Below are 18,623 nucleotides of genomic sequence, written 5' to 3' on the forward strand. Positions count from 1 at the left end.
ATTTTCACCTCAATAAGCTGATGTCACCCACCTGAATTCCTTCTCATTCTCACAGGGGTAAGCAAGGATGCAAGAAAAATGTCACTGGTCTGGCCACAGTTCAGTGCTGCTGTGAGACACAAAGACTGTTCAGGGTGGGCAGAGAGCTTTGTGCTTAGATACGCCAATTCTGGACCTCTGACAAGTTATGACCATTCTTTTTCATAGGACCATCAAAGCGGCCTTGGAGTTTATGGATGAAAGGTCCTCTAAGAACTAAAAAGTTTAGCACAGCCTCATTACCTCTTTCTCTTTCCCAACACTGTCACAGACAAATATAGATAGAAAAGAATTAGGCAGCCTGAGAATTTGGAATCTGACTGAATCTATTTCTTAGTTTTCACTACCCATCTTTTCTCACTTAAAGACAATTTGAAAATTCTTTGACTAATATAAACTGGATTTCTAAAAATAAGATTTTTTAAATGAAAAAGATTCTTTTGTTTTCAATTACTGCTACCAGTTACAGGAGAAAAATTGTTATCATTTATTAGAGGTTTTTGCTCTCACCTTTGAATTTTTAAGGTCCCTCTCATTCCATCATTCTGTGACTCCAAGTTACTTTGTAAGGAGTTTACATTTTCAATCTCTGATAATCTCACTTTCACTGGACATATCTGGTAATATTTACCATACAACAACAACAGCCCAAGAAAGGGGAAAGATGAGAGAGAGAGAGAAAGAAAAAGAACTGATGAACTCTCAGTGCATATTGAAGTATAATTTTCTCACTTTATTTTTCTTGCTTTTTTGTGACATGACTAATAGGGAAACACGATTTACATAATTTCATATATATAACTGATAATAGTGCTTTCCTTCTCAAGGGGTGGAGGAAGGATGAGAAGGGAGACAACCTGGAACTCAAAATTAAAAAAAAAGAGAGAATGCTAAAAATAAGTAAATAATAAATTTTTAAAAATTATAATCTTCCACAAAACACTCCATCTTGGATCACCGTGCCTGTTCACAAGTAGTCTCCCATGTCTTGATTCTACTCCCTCATTTCCCTCTCTTAGACATCTTTGTTTGCTTCAAAATTTGGCTGAAAAGTTACCTATGACGTGAGGCATTTCCTGATTCTCCCAGATGCTAGTGACTTGTATATACTTACATATGTATATGTTATTTTTCCTGATTGAATGTAAGCTTCTTGAGGGTAGTCAGTCACTCAATAAACATTAAGCAGCTATTACGTGCCAGGCACTGTCCTAAGCATTTTACAATTATTATCTCATTTGATCCGCACAATAATCATGAAGAAACTGAAGCAAATGAAAGTCAAGTGACTTGGCAAGAGTCACACAGCTAGTTAAATGTCTAAAGCAGAACCTAAACTCAGATCTTCCTGACTCCGGTCCCTGTTCTCAAGGAACTCACAATCTAATGAAGGAGACAACACATACCTTTGTACAAAAATAATCCTATTTGTATCTCCAGCACTTAGTACAGCACCTTAATGCTTGCTCACTGACTATCTTAGTAATTTTGATGTACTTGAGAAGAACAAGATAAATGTAACATTTACTTCCTTTTCCCAGAGCATACAACTCAAAAACTTTTACTTAGATTGTACTATAAATACCATGTAATTTATATTCAATTAAAATGATCATTTTCACTAAGATATTCTTCCATAAAAGTCATACTTAAATTTCTCATTCTAACCTAAAGTGACTTAGTGTTTCTGAGGTAGCACCTTTATGGATTGCAAATTCTGACAGATTTTGCCATGTCTAAAATATTTCCAGTCAGTTTAGGTAACAAATGAGTCTGTCATTCAACGGTCAGCTTACCCTACTATGGAGAGACTCATTACCAAAAAGGTTTGCTGCCAGATCATGGCAAACAACAAAAAACCCACAACACAATCCTTATAGAATTATGTAATTTCAGAGTGAGAAGACACCTCACCTTTGGACATTACACCTTAAAAGAATTCACTCTACAACATATTCAACAAGTGGTCATTTGGGTTTTGCTTGAAGACCTTCAAAGAGGGTCAATCCACCATTATGTCCAGAGAGAGAACATTTCAGTTTTGGAGAGTTATGATGGAAGTGTCTTCTTATATCAAGACTAAACTTGAATCTTTGTGACTTCAACCTATTGTTGTTACTTTTGACCTCTAAAGACAAAGACAACAAATCTAAGCCTTCTTCCACATTATAACCTTTCAAATATTTAGAGATGACTATCAGATCCCACTCAAGATTTCTTTTTCTTATCCAGGTCAAAAATATGTTCCTTCAATCAATCTCCACATGGCATAAACTTGATGTTCTTTACTATCTTGGTTACTCTTTTCTGGATGCACTCCAGCTTGTCAACATACTTCCTAAAAGATGGCACCCCAAACTGAAAATATCAGTAGTTTAGAGCTAGGTCTGTAGCTACCTTTTTTAACCTCTTGCCTGGTAGGTGAGAAGAGTAAGGAGAAAGGACATCTTGGCAAAATCACAGGATTTAGTGATGGAAAGAACCATAGAATCATCTAGTTCAGGAATTCTCAAAGTATGGATTGGGGAGTCTCTATGATCCTTGGAGGGGGTCCCATAATGTTTTAATATAAAATATGATAAATACAAATAAATATAACTCACATAAACAAAAGCTCTTGGGAGAAGGTCCTCAATAATTTTTAAGCACTTAAAGAGAGACCAACAAGATCTCTGAGACCAAAAACTTTTAGAACCACTGATATAGTTCAGTTTCCTCATTTTATAGATGAGAAAAGAGAGTCCTGGAAAGGTAAATCATCCAAGGTCATGCAGAGAGTAATTTATAATCTCAACCTAGGTTTTCTGAATGAATTCAGTGCTCTTCTAATGACACCACAATGGGAGGAGAGGAAAAAGAAAAAGATAAGGTCTTCCATTCTTGGTGACCACCTGGTCCAATTTAGAAATCTGAATACATTTTCTCAAAGAAGCATTATTATTCAAGATGAAAGGGTTATATAAAGTCCAGTTGGTTGTATATTGACATATTACTCTCTAAGTATTTGCTCCAGTCCACAGAAACCACCCAATACATTAGAGAACCCTATTTCGGCACAGTCCCAACAACATTGAACTTTATCCTTTAAAAAATTATTTTTTCTATTTTAGTGGAAATATGTTTGTATGATTTTAATTTCTTTTTATTATTAGAGATTTTGAGCATCTTTTCACTTGTTTATGAGTGATGTTCATCTATTCCTTTCCAAGTTGACTCTTTAGGTCCTTTGACCATTGCTCCTTTGGGGAATAGTTATTATGAGTCTTTCAAGGTAGGCCTTCATCTGATGTAATTATTTCAAATATTTAGTTCCAATCCATTTCTTTTCCTTTATTTTAAAGATACTGGTTTTTGTTTTGCAAAAAAAGTGATATGTTAATATAGCACTGTACTTCAGGTACAGTATGGCTTAAATAATTTTCTGGTGAATTGGTCCAGCAACCATAATAATTTAGGAAATGCATTTTGAGTCAACTTCTAAATAAGATTTTAGACCATAGCGCTGTTTGGGGGCAACCTATTTTTCAGTAATGTATAGGGAGAAATAAATAGATGTGACAAGATTTGCTCTAGTGAAGGAAAGTACAGCAAGGCAAAAGAGGTGAAAAAGTGACACCTTATTAACTTTCTTCCATCAAAATGGCGGTCATCTCTGTTGTGAATGGTCATGGTTGCCCTGAACATCTTTTGTTGTTGCCAATCTACTTGAGTTCAAATGGAGTTTTGCATGTTTCATAAGTCCATGTAATATTCAACCTTAGTCCATTTCTGAGTATATACTCAGGAGCTATACTAGGAACCACATCTCGAGTTATCATTGATGTCTTTTAATGGAAAGGGAAATATTAGACAATAGCCAAATAATGGGCTGTTGAAAGGAAAGGTATTTTGGATCAAGCCACATTACATAAATGCAGGGTATTCTGTCTTAAAATGAGTCAACAGAGCTTACCTTATTGAGGAGAGAGATGGGAACTAATATAATCCTGTTATTTTCAGATGAAGGATAATTTTTATTTATTTTCAAATGGTCAAGTACATTTTCCATTGACATATTCATGACTAGTAGCAGGCTAAAAAAACCTCTTCCTGATGGATTTTTAAGTAGTGCACTTAGACTAGAAGGACAAGGAATCTGCCTTACTTGGAAATACATAATTAGCAATCCTAACAAACTTACTTTTAGCTTTTTTAGCACAGACTGGAAAATGCTTTTAATCCTGGTCAATCATTGTCTGTTTACTCTGGCATGTTGGGAACAAGAAGAAAACATCTGCAGGGTACAGACAGTTCTCCTAGTTTATGGAACTAGCCTCTTTGTTTTTGTCAGACATAACGCACACACACATACACACAAAAGAGAGAGCTTGGTCTTCTGCAAGCTTTTCTTAGAAAAGAATAGTTTTTTAAATGTAAGAAATAAACTACCTTAATTTTTAATCTGATAAGTTAGAAAACAAATAACAGTGCTCTGAGTTTTTTTGGAGGAAAAGTATTATTAAATGAATCCAAGACATTATTATTATTTCTTAAAATGGAGGAGTGATTTTAAAAAGATGGACTGATGATATTTAAAATATTAAAGCATTTGGGTCACATGGCATAATCACTGGCATATTCAGAATTTCAATCTACCTGGGGTCTCATTTATGTGGATCAGACTGCAAACCATTCACACATAGTCATTCCTTTCTTTTATAACTATGTATGTCATTTTGTAAATTCTACAGAGGGGCCTGTTATATTAGGGGCCGTTCTTTAGATCTCTTGACTTTACATGAATACCAATGGACATACACTGCTGTTCATCATGATGCCCAGCCCATCTCCTGGTCAGTCATATATTTCTCTTCTCTGATGATATTTTTTACGCCATGACCGAAAGTCCTAAAGGAATCTTTAGGTTAAAAATATAGGCCTTTGTTCCAGGGGTAAGTTTGGGTTTGCTATAAGTGATTACTTAAAAACAACACAACCAATTCTTCTCCTTCTATTCAAAGAAAGACCCAGTTTGTCAACCATTCACAGTATCTGTCCATGATATATGTTCTGATAGATCAATATCATGTTTGAATATCTGTTGGGTAGTTTAGTATGGACAGTAAGGACAATTAAGTGGCACAGTAAATAGAGCGAATGGTCCTGGATTCAGGAAGACCTGAGTTCAAATGTGACCTCAGATACTTACTAGTTGTCTGATTCTGGGGAAGTCACTTAACCCTGTTTGCCTCAGTTTCCTCACCTGTAAAATGAACTAGAAAAGGAAAAAGCAAATCACTCTGGTATTTTTGTTAAACAAATGAATGAACATCTATTTTTTTTTCTCCTGTGTGGAGAGTTGGGCATATATCTCATTTAGCACAGTGCCTGGAAAATAGCAGGTGCTTAACAAATGCTTATTGTTTATTTTATTTATAGCACTATACACTGTTGTAGGGCTTGATGCTAAATACCACAATGATATCCATAGACCAGAGTATCTGGAGGACCTCACTCACCATAAGACACTCAGTCTGTACTTTGGGAGCCTCCTTCCTTGACAATTTGCAGTGAGCATGTCTTCCTGTCTTATGACTCACTTGATATCAATAATCATAGGGACAGGACCTGAACTGGTGATTTTAGTGCCACAGGGTTCACTCAGGTAAGGAAGCTCCCTTTAACAATCAAGTTCAGCACCTTCTCTCTATCTTAGAGTTTCAAGGAGTTGTCTTCAGCACCGAGAGGAGAAGGCACTTGCCTGAGCCCTACAAGCACCATGTGTCAGAGCTGGGACTTGAACCCATGTATTCTTGGCCTTGAGGCCACCTCACTGTCCACTGTGTCCTGTTGCCTTTCATACTCACAACTGTAGGGTTGAACAAAGTTATTCCAGTTGCCATATTTTTGAAGGGATCCAAAGTGATCCTGAAATTGCATAGGAGACACCTTGATGTAAGAAAACCTTTAAGGAGTTATACTGAATTGTATATATCTATCAATCTATCTATATACACAAATATATATATGTGTATATGCACACACGTATATATGTATACACACATATTGCTATACTGAACAAATTTTTAAAAATAATTAATAAACAAAAAGCAGAGGGAAATTGTCTACCACTTAACACTTTTCTTTTTTTTAAGCAATTGGGTTTAAGTAACTTGCTCAAGGTTACACGGCCAGTTATTTCTGGGTGTAGTGCTAAGTATCTGAGCCCGGATTCGATCCCCCAGGTCATCCCAACACTAGGGCCGGTGCTTTTACTCGCTGAGCCACCTGGCCGCCCCTCACTTAACACTTTTATCAGTTATGTAGCTGCAATGATATGCTGTAGAATATCTTTTGCAAAAGCTCACCCATTCATTCCTCAGTTTCACCAAGGATGTGGATTATTTTCACAAAGATTTTTATCAATAGGAAGGGTGACATATGGTTCTGTAATATACCAACATTTTCTCCCCTTTTATTTCTGGATTATAATTAGGTGCTAAGTGACTTTTCCTCAATGTGGTGTCCTTTCTTCTTTCAGACATCTTGAGAACTGAACTGATCCCTCTGAGCCCCCCAAACTGTGTTACCTTCAGCTTGGACCTCCTCTGTCTGGCCCAGATAATCTCCCCCTCTTTGTCTTCTTCAGTATCACTTCTATACCTTCATACAGCACACCAGGCACTATTATGTTAAGGTCCAAATGTGGTTACTCCACTACCAGTGATGGAGAAAAGCGGTTTATTTTTTTCTTTCCCATTTTGCATCTGTTTATTGTTCATCTTCCAGTTTTGTCTATAAATGCCTTTCCATATTGGGCCCATAAGTCAGATAACCATGCTCTCCTAAGGCTTTCTACATGGGAGGTAACACAGCATAGCAGATAAGCAGACAGAAGGCCTGGGGTCAAATTGAACATCACATCCTTACTAGCTGTGTGACACTGGGCAAGTCATTGAATTTTCCTGTGCATCAATTTCCTCCTTTGTAAAATAAAGTGGTTGAATCTGATGCTTTCTAGCTCTGTATCTATGATGCTATGATTCTTACCAAGCTTTTTGTAATCCTGTTTTTGTCCTCCTCTGTTTCCCACTTTTTTAAGGTATGATACTGCTCATTTACAAATGTGATTATTATTTTTTGAACCCAGAATTGTCCTTGGCTGCCATAACCCACTCCTTGTCAAAGAGATCGAGTGCTGTCCAGCTGAGGTGGGTTCTAGGGTTTTTTGATTTCATCATTATGGTCACTGATTGATGTAAGTTAATCTTCCTTAGAAAATGGTGACAATCTGTACTGATGTCACTCTTTAACCATTTTTTTTTCATTTTCTGAAGTAAAAGGATTATTTTAGTAAGTTAGCTTGGAGTTGCCTCTGATGCATTCCAGTTATTCTCATTTTTAATCCTTCAATTTTTCTTAAAACAACTCTCAAAGTGTTAATGAGTCATTTCCTGTTTCTTGAAATAGCATTAATTTCCTTTTGTGTGTATGTGTGTGTGCATGTGAGAGAGAGAGAGAGAGAGAGAGAGAGAGAGAGAGGTGATTCAGATTATCCAGTGCTTCTAGACCCCTCTTCTCAAAGTGTCCACAATACACGGATATAAAGTGTGTTTGGTCTAAAATTCCCATTTCATTTTACTCAACCATGTTTTCCAAAATTTTTTTTCATCATGTTCCTCATGCTCAGCTTTGAATTCAAGTGAAAAAATATTAAAGCATATTAGTTTGGAGGGTCTAATCAAATTCTTCATTGCATCTCTCTAAGACCTCATTCTCATTTACAATGTGTAAGCTGTAATTATCTTCAAAGTGATTTTTTTCTAAAATGTTTATCATAAACACTGCAACATGAGATGACCAAATGTCACAGGACCATGAACTTACTTGATGCTTCTGGATACATGTTAAAACCAATGCTGCCAATTCCTTTATTTGCTCTCAGGGAAAACTCTGCACCATCTTCCATTTAGCCTCAATGTCCTTTTGTCCTCTGGTTTTATTTTCAGTAAGGATATCAAGACTGACATGATTCTATTCTTTTGGGATGGTAATTAATGAATGGTAAATTGGGGAATATCCACACAAATTATAGCATATGACTATGATGGAACAATACTCTTGTGTCATAAGAAATGATGAAAGGGATGATTTCACAGAGATCATTTATACTTTAGTATGAATTAATGCCAGGGAAAGAATGCTCTGGCTTGGAATGCTAGGTTCCAATTCTCAAGAGCTGCTTAGGGTTGAATATTATATACAACTCAAGTACTGATACATATCAATATTTAGTACTGTTATATCAACGTAGTATTGTTTAATACTAATTTTCATTTCAACAGTATAATATTTCAGCACAATACCAGATATGTTTAGATGAAAGGCAGATGGGAAAAGTTACCAGACATGACCAAGAATATTCAGAGAGGAATTGTTTATCAATTATAAGATGACAACCTCCCAAAAAACAAACAGACAGATACTCTCTTCTAACAAGGCTTCTGTCATCCATACGTCAACATTTTTGTGAGCATGTTGAGGGACTGACTGACATAAATGGTGTCTGGAAGATGCGAAGATACTAAAGGTATGGAAAATATTTCTAACCTTAGTAATACTGAAAAAAAGGTAATGAGGATTAACATTTGTAACCTATGCAACAATGTGTCTGCATATACCAAATAATTTTGATAAATTATACAAAAATCATGGGCATCCTCAATGAGGGCATTAGTAGAGAACAAGCAGGGTCTTATACATAATATTCAGCAATGGATCACATCTTTTACAGTTAACTGAAACATGTGCTTACTGTTTGTCAACTATAAAACAGCCCCCTGCCCCCCCCCCAAAAAACAAACCCAGATAAACAAACATTTGATTTGAATAGCAAAACGCTACTGTAAAGGTTCTTTTCCAAAAAGGTATGTGTCATCCATACATCAAGATCATTCAAGATTTCTAGAAAGATATAGCAACAGAAATAACCCTGTTTAATGACCCTCTGATTATAAATATAAGGCAAGGTATCAAACTGGGAGACATAGAATTGCAAACATATTCTCCACTGTGATGAAAGAGTCCAAGTCAAGAGGGATTCTCTGTGGAAACTGAGGTCTACCAATGACCCTAACAGCAGAGGACACTGTGCTGGTTGTGTCAGTCCCGGGAATGTTACAGAGCCTCTAGGAAGATATCTGAACACTCAAAGTACTGCTGCCTGACCATTTATACAGATGAACTCCCATTGCCCAACTAATGACATGTCCACCAGTATGTTTATTTGGGACAGATGGTACAGATGGACCACTAGTTGGGCCTGGAAATGGATAGGAGAAGCCCATTGTCTTCAGGAAATTGCAAAGTTTTTTACAGACCCCAAGATTCCCATGGACACAAAGATTCATTTAAAAAAAAAAAAAAACACCAACATTCTGTAAGTGTTGCTGTGGGGCAGCATGTCACAGTCACAAGAGTCTCATAAAACTGAAAATGGATACCATATGATGCCTGATGGTAGATATGAGAATAGGAGAAGCTGAAGATCAGATGGTGAGGGTGCTCTCCTGAAACTCTCACTATGTCAAAGAAAGTGGGGAAGGCCTCGTACATGCAGGGAGAACCCTTGAAGCAAACTTAAGGGAAGACACAAACAAGCGTCACACAAAATGGACAGGTTTGGGTGGAGCTATGATATGCAACACTCAAAGAAATCAACCAATAAATCATCCAACTGATGGTACCACAGATCCATTTGGATATCTGACCAAAGTCATGCGTTAACTAGGCTTTTGCAAGCTAGCATCACTCCCCAACCACCATTTTTATAGGACAATTTAAAATTGTAAACAACCAAGTTACAAATGTGTTAGGAGCACAATTCTTATACTTTGGGAGTATATGTTAGGCTATAACAGCCTTTTTAGACTGTAATTAGTAAATATTTTACTTAATCACTCATAAACACTCACAATACGCTAAAAATAAAGGGAAAGGCCATGTGTACATAAACTCTTCATTTCACCAATGCACATATATAAATGAGGCTACAATGTTCATCTTGCCATATGGCTTTTTATGTTTCAGACACTCCTTATCCATATGTGTATCTGTGCATTTATTTATTTTGTTCGCTTTTCAGAGGGGGAAGGCAGGGCAATTGGGGTTAAGTGACTTGCCCAAGGTCACAAAGCTAGTAAGTGTTACGTGTCTGAGGCTGGATTTGAAATCAGGTCCTCCTGACTCCAGGGCCAGTGCTCTATTCACTGCACCACCTAGCCACCCCCATTTGTGTATTTATATATGTATTTCTACGAGCTCTCCATACCTGGTAAGTCAGAGAAGAGCAGAATGCACTCATTGAAGCCATTAGCTAAGAGCCGATCTCGTAGCTGCTGAAGAATGGCCACTCCGATGCAGAACGGGAAGGAAGAATTCCCAAGCAGTAATGTATCCCAGAGATGAAAAATCTTGTGTAGTGGAAATACATCTGCCAATGACATGAACAAAAAAACAATGACGTGATAAATAATGTTACCTTTTGAAGTAACAGAAAAACAATGGCTGAGAGATAAGTGGAATATTAGAGCTGGAACCAGGGAGTCCAGAGTTCAAATCGGGTCTCAGACACTTCCTAGGTGTCCAAAGTGCCTTCGCTTTTGTCTGCCTCAGTTTCCTCATCTGTAAAATGAGGATAATAATAGCATCTACCTCCCAGGGCAGGTGTGAAAATAAAATGATACGGTATTTGTAATGCATTTTATAATCCTTAAAGTGTCATATAAATGCTAGCTTTTATTATTAGCTATTATCATGTAACATTTTCTTTAAAGTTTGAGAATGAACAATACTACATCTGCTTTAAGAGGTGTCTATTTTTGAAAGAATATTTGTTTTTCCCTATGGAAACTGTGATTTGAAAATTGTTAAACATCAAAATGTTCCCACTGATGACATGTTCTCACCTCTAATGTCAGTTTTAATAGAGTCCTTATTCTATTCAATCTGTATTCAAGTGTGAGGATGTTCTGCAGAAGTGTGAAAATAAGATCAGGCAAATTTCTGGTTGATCAAAATACTGCTTTCTGACTTATGCTCTCTAAAAGGGAATGGAACTTGTTTTTCTATGCAAAAAGCATTTATCTCCCAAAGACTGTGTACTGAAACAACTTTGCTCTGATGACTTAATGGAGAAAAATGATATGTTTTACCATCTAATCTAAGGCATGAAGACACAGGGCCATCTCTTGATTCCTAATAACTCTTTTGTCAAAATCTACATTTTTTCGGGATTACTTATTCCCAGGACCATATACTCATTTACCATCTTGGCATTAGTATGGGAATAACTGTGGACAATGATGCAACATACTGCATCTAGGTGTAAAGATCAGAGTACTTATTCTTAACTCTGTGCACCTTTTGATTAAACTGTCCGGGCACTTTAAATCAGAACCTTTTTTCCAACTGTTGCATTGCAAGAGGACTCAATTCTCATTACTGTCTTTTCTCACCCCAATAATAACTTCTCAAGAAATGAAACTCAGACTGTATTGAAATTTTGAACCTTGCACCCAGAACCTCAACTACACTATAAAATAGATGGAAAACTCTTCCAGATGGAAAATCAGACCAGAAAGTTGGGTTCATTTTGAAATTTAGTGATTTTGCAACTTACATTTAAGAGCCTGGTCTAGTATTATTTAGCAAGAAAAAATTTGGCCAGAACATGCTTGTTAACACTTCTCAAAGAATTTTAAGGTCATCAAAAGTCAGTGGTTGTTTGCTTAACTCAAACTTTATGTTTGCTGCCTGAGGTTTCTGTGTAGCTTTTACTGCTGCTACAAAACTCATGTCTTCTCTTTAAATTGCTTGACAGCTACCAAAAAGCACATTTGTTACAGAACATTAACTCTGTATTTGTATTGATATTTTCAATCCTTAGTCAACGACTCACTGTTTTAACTATTCCCAAAGTGGCTGTCCTTTCCCCCTCAAATTTAAGGAATAATCAGGGCACTTGGCTTTCAATCCAAACTCTGCTATGAACTTGGGCAAGTCCCTTAACCTTCACAGGTTTCATTTTCTTTACCTGCAACATGACAAGGTTGGTTTAGATGACTTCCAAGATGGCCTTCAACTTTAAAATCCAACGTTTATGTGCTTATTTTCATATGATTAGTCAAGTATGTGGGCTAAGACTAAGCACCTGTTCATTCTGAAGATTAGTCCAAATGGAAGAGATAGATGGTGACAATCTGTTTTTAAGTGAAAATGAAACGGTAGTAACTGGTAGTCTAATCTGCCTTTTGGGGCCTGGGGCCAGAGTGGAGGCATGGGAAAAGAGGGCATCAACTCTCATAACTACTGGCTATGCAAAGAACCACATTCCAGAGGAACTTCCCAAAATGTCTTCTTTGGCATAAGGGGTTTTCTCTAACTGATAAAGCAGTAGTGTTTCTATTCTCCAAGGTAGGGAGATGGGAATCTTTGGACTGCTTTTACTGGCTTCCTTGGTCCAGGAAAAAATGTGATTCTTCCTTTTCCCTTGTTCAAGAGACTGATGGAACTTCTTCCTTCAACTCTTGGCAGTGTCTGACATAGAATAGGTGCCTCATAAATGCTTGGTGACTGACTGATTTCAAGTAGCTAGCAATGCTCAGACGTTTTCTCTAAGCCCCTGATACAAGCCTTTCTGGTTTTGGGATAGTTGAAGTCACTGTTTCAGTATGATTGGCCTTCTGAACATAATTTTTTACTGAAGAGAATCATGATGGCAAGAAGTAGCACTGAGCTAGGGAAGGTGAGGGGATGGCTGTACATATGGTGACTGTGCTTTAGCTTCCATAGGAAGTGGCCTCTCAGTTGGACTCCAGACTTCCAGGGACTCCAGGATCAAATTCAAATTCCCCAGCTTAGCATATGAAGGCCTTTATATTCCAGATCAATTCTATCTTTCCAGCTATAATTCACATTACTGGCCTTTGTGCATGTTCTGTTCCTTCCAAATGGAATTACTGGCTACTTTTCCAAACCAGTACTCCATTTCTTGTCTCTGGGCCTTTGCCTAGGGTCTCCTTCATGCCTGGAATGCATTGTCTCCTAACCTCTAATTCTCAAAATCTCTAGCTCATTAGCCGCCTCTAATAAGTAGCCTTTCCCAATCTCCCTGGCTTTAAAACCTCTGGTTTCTCAAATAAGTATGTATGTATTTATCTGGACAGTTATGTGGTACAGCAAATAGAGCACTGGACCTGCAGTCAGGAAGACTGCTCTTCCTAAATTCAAATCTGACCTTACTTACTGGCTGTGTGACCTTAGGTAAGTCACTTAACACTGTTTATCTCAATTCCTCATCTGTCAAATGAGCTAGAGAAGGAAATGGAAAACCCTTCCAGTATCTTTGCTAAGAAAACCCCAAATGGGGCCATGAAGAGTCAGACATGACTGAAACGACTGAACAATAACAACAATATGCCAATTCAACAATAAAAGATATTTATCTGTTTACAGGTTGAATCCTTCAGTAGAACATACGTTACAGGAAGACAAGGAATGTTTCTCATTTTGTCTATGTATCTCTAGGACCTAGAAAAGTGGCTTGTACACAGCAGGGGCTTAACAAATGCTTGTTGGAGAGGTTTACGGTCTGAAATGTTTGTCTGAACTTTATAGTAGCCCTTTCCAAAATTAGGACCTCTATTTTCTCATACTGAAAGAGTTAAATCTGTTTTATTTCTGAAATGGCCCTGGTTTGGGGAAAATGAAGAAAGTTTCAGTTGCCACAGAATCTTTAAAAATAAAGAATGTGTGAATAACTGGTCCCATAAGCAACCCTACAGAACCCCAAAGGGGTATCATGTTTTAAAACTGTATAGTGCATTTTTCAATAGTGGCACAGTGGCATGAACTGTAGGCTAGGAGAAAGATTTTCACCCTATATTATTCTCTTGGCAAATTTTCACAGGTCTTTCATCAAATTTTCACAGCATGATTGTTTGACCCATAGTCTATAGAGTTCAGACCATCTCACCCCAACTCCAGGAGGAATGCTCTAAGGGCTGCTAGAAAATGAGAAACCACAAATGTGTAGGTTACTGTGTTGGATTCTTAAGAACCAAAGGTAATTTATACACTTTCTTTTTTATATATTTATTGACTTTCAGCACCTAGGTAGCACAATATATGGAGTGCTGAGCCTGGAGTCAGGAAGACTCATCTTTCTGTGTTTAAATTTGGCCTCAGACACTTACTAGCTGTGTGACTCTGAACAAGTCACTTAATCCTGTTTGCCTCAGTTTCCTCATTTATAAAATGAGCTAGAGAAAGAAATGGCAAACCACTCCAGTATTTTTGCCAAGAAAATTCTAAATAAGGTCATGAAGAGTCAGATACAAATGAAAAAACAATTAAACAAAAAATACTTTAAATAAAAACCTATTAAGTTAGGGTGCTATTCAGATACTATTGATGCTACATGTGTTTTAAGTAAAAAAAAATCTAAATCACCTAGGAGCTATATAGATCCTAAATAATACTGACAAAATATCAACAGATAAAGGAAAACAAAAAGCAACATATACTTACGGGTAAACATGGTGAGGAACCAAGGAATGGCATAGAGCTATAAAAAAAAAAAGGAAAGGAAAGGACAGGTATTTATTTGTGGCAATGTTTAATCAGCATGACTCTGCTTTTTTTTAAAAAGCATCTTTATTCTATTCAAGACCAAATAGATTACAGATGACTATAATTATGTCTTTTTTTTTTTCCTTCCTGATCTGGACTTGTTTGATTGGGGCAAGGAATTCCTTACCCCAGTAAGTGATGATACATCTATTAATGCAGATCTGGGCTGAAACGTAATAGACTGAGAGTTACCTGGGGCACTAAGGTAAAGTGATTTGTCCAGGGTGACAAAAAAAGGCAGCATCTGAACACAAGTCTTCCTAAGTTTGAGGCTGGCTCTCTACCCACTGAGCTAACATGCTTTCTCAGAAAGGCCTTGGATAGTCGTGAGGAATAATTCATAGAGAATGTGAACCGAGAATGGGTCAGTTTCTTGAGATGCTGGAGCAACGATTCTGAGTACTAAGGGCAAATGGAGCATGTCCGTTTGAAGCGTATGTGTTTACAGGGTATGTAAAAGTTTTCTTGACATTTTAAAGGTCTTCATCAGTTTCACAGCACTTTACTGGGTAGTGGCAAGGCCTGATGAAATGATGATCTTGGAAAAGCACTCCAAGCTCTCCATAAAAAGGTGTTATATAAATACAAAACATGATGACGTCTGTAGCCATTTGCTCAGTTAACAGGAATTTTCATGACAGACTCTTAAAAAGGGTAAGGATCCAGGAATAGAATTTTCTTGCACTGGGCTTAATTAGTTGTTTGCTTTGCTAAGTATGTCAGATCAGGGCACATATGAAACATACGTTCAATTCTTTGTGTAGGGGAGAGATTCCTAAAAAATCTTACCTTGCCAATAGGTCCTTAAACATATGACTTAGAGACCAAAAATAAATTATATTGGGGCATACTTACTAAGTATCTCCAAATATTCATGTCAACCAGAGGAGGGATAAGGATGGGTACAGGACCTACGACTGCTTTGATAAAGGGAAATCTTAATGAGGAAACTCCCTTTAACAATAGGCTGGCACCATCACTTTAACTTATAGTATTAGCTTTCTGAAGTCTATTAAATGACTTGCCAAGGATCACATAGCCAGTATGTGTCAAAAACTAGACTAAATCAGGTGTTCCTGGCACCCAAGTCATCTCTCTATCCACTACGTCAAGCTGTCTTTCTATGAAGAGACCCTATAAAATTATGAACCTGGCTCAAACGTTTACTAAGAATCAATAATAAAAATGTCAACATTCTTTGGCTGATTTCTTCAAAAACAAAACATAATACATATTGACTAGCAAGACTTTTAAAAAAACATGGAATGTTGTATCTTTCTGTATATATTTAAACCTATTTCATTGTTCTTAAAGTATACCAAATGATAGTTGAAAAAAGTTCACTTGATGATTATAATAGATATGTTTTTGAAATTGGTTTCAATTTCTTTTAGTTCAGAATGGTCTTGTAAAATGTAAGCAGTTGAAGACTAAGGGTATAACAGGTATCTTTCAGTGGTACCTTGGAAATGGTATCATCACTCTGTCATGGTGTGTGTGTGACAGAGAGAATGGGAAAGAGAGAGAGATTGATTTGCACATCATACCCCAAATGTTTCCCAGACCCATCACCAACATGCTGCTTACCAGGATATTTGTGCAACTTCCTAATAATTTGCAATAAACAGGTGCCAAAAATGCAATGGAATTTTTTTTAAGTTTATTGTCAAAGAAATAAGATTGTATTATAAATATGAAAACATGTCAAATGTATTATACCTACAGAGAAAATATCTGCCATTATTGGTCATTTCCTCATCTAAGAGCAAAACTTGAGACCAATTAGGAGAATTCTTATGTGTTTTAATTATTTTCTCCAGTTCACAGCTTAAGGACAGCCCACTTAAATTTACATAGCTCCCTGCTAGTCTGCTGAAAGATCTGCTTAGTAAATACTGCCCCCTGGCAATGTTAGGCAGTAATAGCTATATTAAGGACTTTCCTAAGGTTTTGTTGAAGTCTCTCATTGACACATTCAGAGATATCTGGACTTGGGGATCAATTAAATAATAAAGAAAACTTGGTTTCAAGAGGCACAGTTATAATAGCCCTAACAAAAGCCACACACTTCAATAAATTAAAAATATGATGAAGCAAAAGAAAAAAAAGATGAAGTACCTCTCTTGCTCAAAAAAAAAGGGAAAAACGTGAGTCTATAAAACTGTCATCAATATCATATCCATTGTTAGTTAAAACTAAGGAAAGACAGAAAAGCTCTACAAAGTGGCAAAAGGAAGCCAGCAGTGTACTGAAAAGTGAGCTATTGTCTGCATTTGCAGCTGGGCCTTGTCCACGTTTATATCACCATTTAATATTTAGTTTTGTCTAGATTTGAAACAGAACCTAGCCAAGTAGGAAGTAGTCCTGCTATCTTTCTCAGTCAACAAAGGAAAATCTTCATTTCTTTCACTCCTTGTTTTGCTTAGTTCAAATCAGAGGTAATCTGACCTTATTATAAGCCACTTTACTATCTCATGTGATGAAACAGCACTTTTCTTCCAAAGGGCTTCAGCGAGCCTATGCATTTGCAGACACATATGGCAAAAAAAAAAAGGATGTCTAAAAATGGCCAGAAATTTTAATGTATAATCTATGATGCATTTTATATATTGTAAGTATATGCTAGTTTGTATATTGAGCTCTATATCTCTAGAAACACGCCAGAGTCAAAATGGCATAATGGTCAGTACAATGGACCTGGCGTCAAGAAGGCCTGACTTTAAATTCTGTCCCACACACTTAGTGTCTGTATAGCTTTGGGCAGGTCACTTAACTACTCTGGACCTCAGAACTCTCCTCAAGGCAATCACCTTCATGATTCCAAAGGGCCAATATTGAAGCGTGCAATCCACTTCCTGACAGAGATGTATTCAGAGCGCAGAATGGGACAATAGGGCTTTTGGACATGGCCAATGAGGGAATTTCTTCTATGACTATTTGTTAGAAGAAATTTATTATTTTTCTAACGGAATTGTAGGGCAGTGTGTGTGTGTGTGTGTGTGTGTGTGTGTGTGTGTGTAGAGGAGGGAGAAAAAACTGATTTCTGTTCTTTTAAAAATAAAATACGGGGGTGAGACTTAACGGCATCTAAGGTGACTTCTCACTTTATTCAATGATATTAAGGACACAGCAGAACACAGATGAACAAACAAGGCTGGGACAATATTGGGGGTGGAAAAGGAATGAGGGAATGTTGGGGGAGAAGCCCAGATTGTACCCTGGGAGGAAATTGAAGAGATGGATGGTCTGGGTGCCCTCCTTCAATGGAAGACCTGGTAAAGCCACATCAAGGTGCATGTGAATGCTGAACTGAGGTAGGTAGGGAGAGGTGAGAATCCAAAGTGATTAAGACCATAGGAGTTAATAGTTTTATTTTACAGGCTCAAGAGGGTTTCTGGAGGTAATCTAAGGTCTCAAGAAGGCTGAAGTATTTAAAGTCTTAGCAGTTCCCAAAATCAACAGGCTCTTTGGTCTTATCTTGCTACCCGGAGGTCATGAAAACTCAAGTATTTCTACATAAACTCTTCTCTTAAATTCCACCACAGGATCTTTTATTTTGCTACTTTCTGTCTCACTGCAGTCATTTAATACATTTTAGCAAATACGTAGTAAACATGTATCTTGTGCCAGGTATGGTGCTCAGAACTGAGGATCCATAGACAAAAGTGAAATCATGTATGCCCTCAGGGAATTAATTTCTTTTTGAGGGAAACATGTTACATAGATAAATAAAAACAAAGTTTATACTAAAAAAAAAATACTAAATTCCAAAAGAAAGAGAATGTGTTAACAGCAAGAAGGCTCAGAGGAGGACTCATGTAGTTAACTTGGAGGAAGCTAGATATTCCAAGATGCAGGTCAGTCACTCAATTAATCAGCCAGTCAATAAACATTTATTAAGTGTCTGGACGTGT

General features: G+C 37.0%; 1 protein-coding gene across 3 annotated transcripts in view; it reads right to left on the reverse strand.

Annotated features, from left to right (window-relative positions):
• Positions 1-18,623, reverse strand: part of TBCK (TBC1 domain containing kinase) — a 268,364-nt gene that overhangs the window by 104,648 nt on the left and 145,093 nt on the right. For all 3 annotated transcript variants that reach the window (XM_069094776.1, XM_069094778.1, XM_069094780.1), the window contains exons 21-22: positions 14,608-14,644; positions 10,349-10,510 (exon numbers count right to left, since the gene is read on the reverse strand). In XM_069094776.1, coding sequence (XP_068950877.1) covers positions 10,349-10,510; positions 14,608-14,644 — 199 coding nt within the window. The remainder of the gene's footprint in view (positions 1-10,348; positions 10,511-14,607; positions 14,645-18,623) is intronic.

Source organism: Petaurus breviceps, unplaced genomic scaffold (genome assembly GCF_028583685.1).
Source record: "Petaurus breviceps papuanus isolate PSGF00001 unplaced genomic scaffold, PetGlider_PUasm1.0 126, whole genome shotgun sequence".
Classification (NCBI taxonomy): Eukaryota; Metazoa; Chordata; class Mammalia; order Diprotodontia; family Petauridae; genus Petaurus; species Petaurus breviceps.